Consider the following 10287-nt stretch of genomic DNA (forward strand, 5'->3'; position numbering starts at 1 on the left):
GTTTCTTCTTAAAAAATGTATGTGTGCAAGTCAGGAATTGCTCTGAACCTATGAGATACAGCTTCCTGATCAGAGATACACAGTAATTATGTGCCACATATAGAGCAAAACACAAGAAGCCCTGTCATGTAGACTAGAATTCATGCTAGTAGGCCATGGTTTTTTTTGACTCATATTTAATTGTTGTCTCTTGCCAGTTTAAATAAAGTTCCTCCATTCAAAAATTCTGCAACCTCACTGCAAATTCTTGCTTCTTACTTGCCAACAGAAATACCAGACTTTACTAATGTGCACTGAGGCAGCCAGGAGAATTTGCACTTGAATGAGAGCCCTTACAAGTGACTGCCAGAAATTCCAAGTTTGACTTATAGGTTTTTTTGGTTTATTTGTTTTTTTAGGAGAAAGGATTGTTTGGTAACTGTATCTTGAATATAGATGATTTTACACGTGACTGTGATTTTGCTGTCAAGACACAAACCTTCCAAAAGAGAAAAGAAATGTTGAATGGTAGAGGGTACCTGAATGAATGGTAAGATGGCACTAACAGAACCAGGCAGTGTTCATGCTCAATTTTGCTGGCTTTTGTTGAAAACAGTTGCTCAAATCTAGCAGGATTTGGACTAATCAGTGTTATACTTTTCAAAATTAGCTCGCTGGGAGAGTTGCTAGTCTGTCATCAGATCTTACTGTCTTTGCTGGAGATTCTGGGATGTGTAGCTGCAGTGTCCAAGTTAAACTATAGATACAGCAGTTAATGCAGTTAAAGCTATACTTATTTTCTTTATCCTTAATATTTGTAGTGATAAATTAACTGAGTGCAGTCAAAATCCCTGCAATGAAGCTGTAAGATACACCAGAACCTAGTGTGAAATCTTCTTCAGAGGTGTCTTGGAAGAAAAACATGTTTGCATTTTGAGATAAAGATGATATCCTTTAGTGCATCCACCAATTAAAGCAGTAAAACATCCCACGAGACACTAATATTTTGTTAGAACACAGTGAAGTGTTACATATTAATTACTTTCATGTTTTGCTTCTAATTATCTGTAACAGCCAAAGGTAACCAAACTGAAAATAAACAAAGCATATGCAGAAACTCTCTTGACCAAACACATGCTAGAGAATTTTGATATGGCTCCAGAGGGGCTTATTATGGGCTGGAATTGCTGAAATTTGCCTGTGGTTTAGGCATAAAACTTTTCAAACATGGCTGCACTCTGTTAGTTTGTTGACAGACTCATTCTATACAATTGTCAGCCCCCTAGTACATATTATAGAGGGGTCATTAGTTCTGGGAAAATGGAGTGTTTGTCATCACTGCAATAGAAGTGTGTACATATCATAAATGGTGCCTGAAGGGATTTAGTTCCAGGTTATTAAGTGTTCATTTGAGATGGCGGATAATAACTGCTGTTTCTGATATTTTACATTAGGCTGCCCTTACTGCTTGTAGGGCTTATTTTCAGTAACTGTTAGTCTTGTTATTATAAATACATATTTAATGATTAAGGCAGTATCAGCAAAATCAGTAAACTTATATACTGTCCAAAAGCTGCAAAGTATCAATTCATTAGTTAGCACTTTATCATTAAGCTCTAATAAGAACTCTGCTGCAACAGCATCCAGTAGTTAATGAGAAAGCATTGTTATTTGGAATTTTGTACATGTAAAAATGAACAATTGTTTAGGTTTTCGCTTATTAGAATACATACAAAAGTGCTAATACACATCTTATAGAATAAATTTCCTTTGAGAAGTTGTGGTGGAATCAACATCACACTGAAAACATTAAAATTAAGATATCAGGGGAAATGCAGGTCCTTTTTCAAAAGGTTTATCTTAAATACACTGTTGGTCACTCCAGTAATACTGTGTTTTCCTTGCCTAATTACACGTGTAACACATACCGCAAACTCAAACTCTATTTCTGGTTAACAACTGCATTACTATTATAGAAGTTTAGAGGAGTGAAAATAAGATAAATGATAGCAAAGACATGCTTCTCTGCTGCTTACTTGCAAATAAGCAATACAGTTTGAGCTTTTTGTATCATTATTTTGCAGATATGATTCCTTTGTGTTAGATACCAAAGCTAATAGAATTGAGAACTTTTCACTTTTACATCTATTTTTTTCCCTTTGTATACAGTTGAACAGTCAAAATATACAGGGAAGTTACAGTTCTGATCAAGTAGTGCCAATGCTCAGGCTGGGTGCGCAGCATCGTTACACTGGAAAACAAATGAAGTGTCCAGTTTTTTTAAGAATTGACCAATTTGTGAAAACACCCAATCTAAAAGTTGTCTTTCAGATTTCCTACTGCATCTTTGTTTCCCCTTTGATTATTGTCAAGCAATTGTTTTATTGCTACAGTTGTTTGAAATTTTAACTCTCACTGATGCTGATGCTGTTTACTATGGAAAAAAATGGTGATCCTGATTATGAACCTCTGAAGTCATACTATTGTGAGTAGACTCATGGAGGCTGACAACTGGCATTGAGTACCAGGTAAAGATTAAGCCAGTAGATGCTTTCATTTCGATAATCACGAGTAGGAAATGTTGCTTCATTTAATGAATGGCATTTCACACAAGTACACTTAATTACTGAGGTAGTGCAAGCAACCTATTATCCAGTTTGTCTTCCCTGGTAACTTAAATGTTTTCAGGCTGCTTGCCAGATTGCCACTGTTTGGGCTGGAACGTTCCCTGCTTTGTGTTCATCTTAGCTTGAACTATGTTTAAAAGTCTAAAAGTCTGCTGCCTGAATAGTAACAAATGCTTCTGAGAACACACAAATTTTAGCATGGATTTTGAAGCACTTTGCAAAAAGTACCATACTATAAACACACTCAGATGAAATAGATGAGAAGTAGGAGAAATAGGGAGATTTTTGTATTGGMAGTCCTGACTACTGAATTTTTGTGTGGGATTTTGGCCCAAATGTAACATGAATAACTGCTGCCTTCTCTGTTAGAAATAAATAGTATAGCAATGCTTAGTTTATGAACAGAAGCATCCCCAGGAAGTAAAAGATTTTCTAAAATTATTCTTCATTTCATCCTCATTTATCTACAGATGCCCTTTTCAATCCACAAGTATTTTTTTTTTTTACATGATTTACTATTCCTTATTCACACTGTGGCAGTGAAGCCCCAATCAAGTGATGTTTAATAGCTAAGACAGTGAAGACCAGCCCTCAGGACACAGCCAATTTGTAATTAGGAAGAACATTTGGGCTGGGAAATCAGTAATTAATAATCCTAATATTTAATTGTAGAACTGAATCAAGTGTAGCTGTTTTGTGGTTTCAAAAACAAATCTATACCAAGTGTTATATTAGCGTGGGTAAACTCTGTTTCAACACATCCAGCTCCGGTAGGTCAGCTGAACAAGCCATGTAGTTATGCAGGCTGGCACATATGCATGACTATATAATTAAATTATTGATCCTGTGCTCAGTTGCATTAGATCTGCTAAGGTACTACCTTTGGATCTTCCTGCAATGTACTAACATGCACTGAGCCCCTCTGTATTGTTTCATAGACTTGTGTACATTAGCAAGTGATTCAGCGCATTATAAGCAGCTCAGTAGATCAAAGTGGCTGGTGCTGAGGTCTCTATATTGGAGTGTATGTGGTTCAGGGCTTTACTTCAGAAAGGATCTAATTTTCCTTCTTGAACATCCCTGATCTACAGGCTCGAAGCTGTCTGAAGAACTAGTACTTGTCTTAGAACCAAAGAGGCTGGGGAGCCTTTGGTGTGCACTTGGAGCAGGACTTCTGGTTTAGTTTCATTTCCCCTGAACAAAATCTGGTTTGCATGCTCTAGATCTGCTCTGTGAGCCAAATCAATGTGTGGTAAGTGGAGGCAGTTGGGGGATTCACTTAAAAAAGTCTCTCCTGCTCTTAATTAAAATACTAACTCCAGTGTAGCAGCTGGCAGGTGGTGAGTCACTGTTGCTTTTAACACCTTGTATCTGTGAGTGCTTCTGAACAGTCACTGCATAAAGCTGGATTACAGCTGAACATGGTTTAAATTTACCGCTTTGACTGCCTTGGTTTGGGCATGCAGGACTTCAACAGCTAGACACTGCTCAGAGAGAGCTTAAGAAAGCATTTCTTGCTGTCTCTCAAGCATTAGTTCCTGGTTTCGGGATCAGAAGCAGTACTTAATAGCAACCATGTGAATGAGTGTAGTATGTGCTTACATCATCTGCCATGCACATAAATTTGGACACGCTAGTGGATGTTCTGCAGCTGACACCAGTATGCCAAATAAGTTGCATTGCTTCACAGATATGATCCACATCTGTTGCATCATATATCATAAGGTTTAAGTCCCATGACCAAAATTTTAGTCCCTGCCTCGTACTACAATTTTACTTGTTCTTTACTGGCTTAGGCAAGTACCGGGCTGGCTTATATGCAGATATAAGGCATGGTAATATCTTGCTAGTGCAGGCTTGAGGTGGTACTGATCTGTCCATGCAGACTAACTGATGTTCAATTCCAATTCTGTTGGAAAGAAAAGCTGGTAAATTAATTTTTCCTCTCAAGTAGCTAGTCTGATGCTTTTAACATAGCTAGTGCAGTGGAGATGATAGCCTAAATTCTCATTTGAATCTTCCTTTTTCATGGGAAAGTGGGAAGAACCAGGGACAGAGGAGGGAAAAATACTGTGCTCAAAGTATCCCAGAAGCTTATGCTCAGTGGATGTTTTGTTTTATCAGTGGGGACTGTGCATGTGGATGAGACAGATGTTTTCTAATGTAACACTCCAACTTGAGTGTTTTGTTTGCTTGCTTTTTTAATGAAAGCCAGGTTTCACATTTTCAGGCATGTTTGAAATGCCTAAATTCAGACATGAATTTCACCAACTCAGTAACCAAGACAAAAGGAAAAAATTGCTATATATCACCTTACTATCTGCTTTCAGCTTTGCAATTTGCAAGCAGCATATCTGGCTACATCTGCCTGCTACGCTTTATTATTTCTAGTACTTGATTCTTTTCTCAGTCTGGTTGTGTGAGCAGTAGCAGTGAAAATAGAGGAACACATGCATTTGGGAACAAAAAGCAGCTGATATCCAATACCATGGGGGTGCCAGGATACTGCTGTCCTGTAAAATATGGGTTAGAATCGGTAAGCGTGACTAATGCATATGCACTCGAACATCTCCCAAAGAGCTGTTTTTTGCTAAGAGTGGGAGGATTTTTGTCTTTCACACTTGTTATGTATAAACTTGGCTCTGCAGTGAATGTATCAGGGATGCATTCACAACTGAAATAGCTTCCATGTACTTGCTGTGATAAACAATGCCTGTGACACTCCTCTGGTGTGTAGTCAATCCGCTGCTGCCTGCTTGCAGTGGAAGTGATTTCACACATCCTTCAGCTTCCTTAGAGCTCCAAATGGAAAAGCTGGTGCTCAGGAACCTAATGTGGTTCTTGGGTACTCTCTGGGGAATGCTGAAAATAACTGGTTGGATTTCATCTACTTCTGTRCTCTTTTTCCTGTTCCTTTTATAACATCAACAATAACTTAATAAGCAATCAGATATACTGTCATAAAAGTGTTCCTAGTAATTAAAAATATTGACATTAAACTTAAAAGAACAACAAATGCTTATGGGCCATTTTTCTGATACCTTTTTCTCTTGTCCCCCCCAGCATTAAGTGGGGATTACCTGCGCTGTTTTAGGTGAAATTACAACGCTATAAAACAGTGGTTAAATTAGTAGATTATCAGGCCTCTGGTTTTCAGAAGGAGGGAATGGGACACTTCTCCATTTCAGTAGTCCCTGCTTATGGCCTTTAGCAACAGCTGTGAAATAGTGGAGTATTTTGTTTTGTATGTAACTAGCAGCAGGTTCAAACCCTATTTGACCTGTTTCACAAGAGATTAATGCTTAACTAGTATGGCAACATAAGAACTTTTTACAAAATTATGGGAAATAAATGAACATAGAAGTAGGAGACCAGTACAGCAAAGGCAAAAGCAGCTACAACTTTATTATTGTTCAGTTTGCTTTTCTAAGAGAACACTGGAAAAAAATGATTGCTTTATGGGTTGGATTGTATGAAAAGAGTCTGATTCTACGTTCCCTTAAGCTTTCATTAACCAAAGAGCTTTGCAGAAATTTTTAATCCTTTACGGATCAGCAACATTTTTGTGATAAAATGTTTTTTTTCTATGGGAGAATACCACTTTGTAAAAGTGGGGACCTCCTGTAGAACTGTGTATTTCAATGAAATGTGGTTTTAAAGGGATAAAAAAGCATTTCTGTGAGGTAAAAATGGTTTACTTTGATTGTTGTTTTGTTTTGAAATTTATCAAATGTATTCCTGTGTACTTGCTCAGTATAAATAAAGATGCAAGGTAAAAGTGAATCTGTCTCAATGTCACTAGAAAGAAATAACTGTTTAGACTTATGACTGTTCTCTTGAGTATCAAGGTAATGAATTGAAGAGATAAGTAAATGTTTGCATCCAGAATACATGATATTTAGCTATACAGAGGTGTAGGTAAACAGAAGTCACACACTGTTACCCTGTGCTTAGCTATTTCTTCTTGTATTTCATCTGACCTAGAAGAAGATGAAATACAAAAAATGTTTGGATTAGTGCAAACCAGGTCTGGCGAGTGATACCTTGCAGAGTATTCCTGTGCTGTTATGAAGAACTGATTTGCTGCCTTGTCTTTCAAACTCTCATACTCGCTTCCTCTGACATTTCTCAGACTAGTTCATAGTAACCTCAGTAACCTTTTTCTTACCTACTCCAGAAAAGCCAGAATCCTTTCCTCTCTTCTTTTAATGRTTAAGATCTGGAGAATCACCTATATGTTGACCAGAAAATCTCATTCCTTTTTTCTTCCTGATTCTGTTAAAGAATATCTTTTTCCTTCCAGCCAGCTGATCACACTAATCCTTAACTACCTTCACTAGTGGCTCATCAAGACAGGCAGGACAGGTTATATCTGCATTAAGCCAGACTGTGTATCAGCTCTGTAAATGGAAATGTGCAAATTTGCATGCAGCCACCTGAAAGTATTATACCTATTAAACAAATGATCATCTGTCCTAGGAATATGTTATTGTCACTTGAAAATGCAGAGTTACATAACAAAGCCCTGCTGCATCAGACCAATCATATATCATGCAAAATTAAAGGTGCCTGCTGCTCATCTCTCCCTCAAGAGTTTTTAAGAGATTATATACTGTGGCTATTCTTGCACTGAAATTCATCAAGGCTTTATTGGTATATCTTGCAGCTGATCTGGGAAAGGGCCTGATTCTGACCTCTTGCTTGTCCAGCTGTGTAACTGTTCGTTCACAGGTGCACGCAGAAGGTCAGGGTCAGGCCTGATGCTTTCTCTGTTTTCCCAGTATCTTTAGGCAGCAGTTTTATCTGTTGAGGGAAGAGTCTCAATAGACAGCAGCCTCATCTGTTCTCTCTGCCTTTTCACATGTGCCTGGACCTGTTTTGCTCGGCCTTCCAGCCTCTGAGTCCATTCATGGCGAAGTCTGCAAAGAGAGAACAAATGCTTAGCGAGCATGGAGCCAAATCTTTCAAATGTATCCAGGGCTTTTCAGCGGTGTGGAAGCTTACCTCTCTTTCATCACCATAGCACTTGCCCTGTATTTATTTACCATCTACACATCTCTCTAGCTTACTAGATTGGGAATGCAGGGGAGAAAGGGATAGGGCTGATGGTATCAGTGGATGACGTTGCTGGATTCCTAATGAGTCAAACAACTGCTGAAATACTGTCATTAGTGTGAAGTGCTCTTTTTTCCCTCTGGGGTATTCTCAAAGCCACACAGAAGGACTGTCTTCCTGGTAAGGTCATGCAATGTATAAATTAAAAGTTACAGTTAAAACTCCCTAAACTTTAGTGTAAGGTACTCTGGAGAAGAGAAAGCAGGATTTTAATTATGTCCATTTGGTTTTACTTTGAAGCAAGAAGTGAAAAAGAAAGTGTAACCATTTAGAACCCAAAATCGCTGCAGACCTTATATGTGTTTAATGAAAGGAATTGATGTCACATGCAAGAGGATCCACATAGCTTTAAGATACAAGTATAGTACAAACAGAGAAGAAAATCACTAGGGACCACCATAAGATCTCTGTTGGCAGAGTCATTTTCCAAAGAAAAACATGTTATGAAACACCTGACCCAGCAATGCTATAGGATTAGATGTCACATGTTAATGCCAAATGCATCAGGGAATACATGGTTTTTTTTATGTTACATTTGATGTACTAATAAGAATAACAGCTAAAAATTTCATCTGAGAATAACTTAACTGTAGCTGTTTTACATAGACACTTGTGTTAGTTTGACTTCTGACTTCTGAGTTTGTTTGCAAATTGTGTATTAAACTTTTCCCATCTGGGGACATGCCCTGCCTTGACTTCACTATTCTTTTGTGAGCATAGTCAAGCCTCAAAAAATCAGTGCATTTAGTTAGGAAATATTTGCCATTCAAAGCACTGCCTTTTCCCTGCTGTTCCTTGTTAGCTAGCATCCTAGGGGTCACAGAGGGAGCACTTGCTTATGCTTAGAGCCATCTAATTCTCCCAAGTGCCAGTTATACGAGATAGTGGCCCTGTAGATTTTATAATGACAATGTCAGTAACCTTGCAAAAGTACCTCTTTTCGAATTATAGAACACTTTGTGAACAACTTGGGCTTCGGTCAGGTGACCTTGAATGAACTTGCTTGCATCTGTTTCAGTTGTGACCTGAACTAATTATGACTTATTCAAAGTTCTTTTGGTGCATTTTTTCTATTTGGAAAAGACCATATAAAAACACATTTGTGAAGTTAAAAATATTGTTAATATTGGCTGAACACTGTGAACACTGTGTCTTCTTTCCAGCAACTTGGTGATCTAGAATTGGGAATGTCATTGACTAGCTGGAGTAGGGTCCTGAGAACAGGGCTCTCTACACTTGGTTCTGCTGGGACACGAGGCCTGCAGAGATCTTAGTTTCCGTATCTTTAAAATGACTATCCTAGCTTCTCCTTGGGCACCTGGAACAGGGTCCCTGGAATTTTGCTTAAAGAAACAATCCTTTACCAGCACATTCCAGTTTGTTGAAATCAAATTAATTTATATGAATATTCCAGTTTTGAGAAAACTTTAAGCAGAAAAACACCTTTGTCAACTTCAGGTGGAAACCCCATCAGACAAAAGAAAAGATATACACCTTTCCCATCCTCTTGTCCCTTCAGTTATTGGTCAGGGGAATCCCTTGGTGTGTGTGGGATCCTGGTTCAAACTCCTGAGGTACAACATGTAGAACAAGTATCTGAAGCAGTATCCCACATTACAGTGGAGTATCTCTACCAAGACCAGAGTTCTTTTTAGGTGGTGCCTGTTATTCTATATTTTTTTGCCCCCCAAAGTTCAAATAGCCTTGTTTTTTATTTGTTATAAAACAGGAATGTTTTTGAAATGTGTTCCATTGAGTAGGAAAACCAGGTTGTACCATATCTAGCTGTAAGCTTAAATGATATAAAGGGCTGTTAAATGTGATAAAGGCACTGTGGATTTCCTTGTATTCCACATTAACGGGTGGTGTTCCTGTCCCCTTAATATAATATGTTTATTTGCTGTACCAGTTCCAGGTAAAAATCCTGATATTTTCTGGCTGTCACAAGTCATAGTGTCAAGGTGCTTTATTTTAATGTGGCTATGCTCCGAGGCCTTTGAAGAATGCTCATGAGGTTCAGGGGTGAGGGCTGTCTGAGTTTCCATACAGAAGAGCCATGGAAATATGAGACAAACAGCTGTGAGAGGAAAAGCGCCAAAGATCCAGAACACAATCTGTGCTATGAATAAAGCAGTACAATAACAGGTTACCTTATTTTAAAGCATGTGATAGCATGCCTGCTTTCTTGTGCAAAAGGAAAAATGACACTCACTTGTTCAAGGCGCTTTTACTCAATCTAGACTCTTCACCTTCTCGTTGCTTAGTTTGTTCTTGAATGATCTTTTCCCAGAAGTTCTTCAGCCCTTCTGCATCGTGACCAGCCATCTTGTGGTGTTTAAAGTTGGTATGCTTGCTCATTTTCTGAAAAGCGATTTGGAGGTCAGAGCAGTCAGGAGCCTAACCTGAGGCAGACACTGCGTTGCTGAGCCCTTTGCAATTTCTTTCTCATAAAGTACTATTAATAAAGTATGCCACCTGAGAAGAATAGGTAACTGATGCTTATTCTGCCTTGCAGCAAATATCAGGCATTGAAACAGGCCTGGGGTGATAGTTAAATAATATACCT

The 10287-nt window shown here is 38.4% G+C and overlaps 1 protein-coding gene across 1 annotated transcript; it reads right to left on the reverse strand.

The window, feature by feature from the left end:
• Positions 1-7392: 7392 nt before the first annotated feature.
• On the reverse strand, positions 7393-10079 carry LOC112976793 (protein FAM240B-like). Its single transcript, XM_026088391.1, has 2 exons — positions 9934-10079; positions 7393-7525 (listed from the first exon to the last, which is right to left on the reverse strand). The coding sequence occupies exons 1-2, from the start codon at positions 10077-10079 to the stop codon at positions 7393-7395; spliced, it is 279 nt and encodes a 92-aa protein (XP_025944176.1).
• Positions 10080-10287: the final 208 nt, after the last annotated feature.

The sequence above is a fragment of the Apteryx rowi genome, unplaced genomic scaffold (assembly GCF_003343035.1).
Source record: "Apteryx rowi isolate R43461 unplaced genomic scaffold, aptRow1 scaffold_77, whole genome shotgun sequence".
In the NCBI taxonomy this organism is placed as follows: Eukaryota; Metazoa; Chordata; class Aves; order Apterygiformes; family Apterygidae; genus Apteryx; species Apteryx rowi.

Bases quoted from the DNA above. Each gene is read 5' to 3' on its own strand.
- LOC112976793 (XM_026088391.1), bottom strand. From the start codon at position 10,079: ATGAGCAAGCATACCAACTTTAAACACCACAAGATGGCTGGTCACGAT. The intron at 7,526-9,933 runs GTGAGTGTCATT...CTCTCTTTGCAG, and splicing joins AGTAAAAGCGCCTTGAACAA to ACTTCGCCATGAATGGACTC.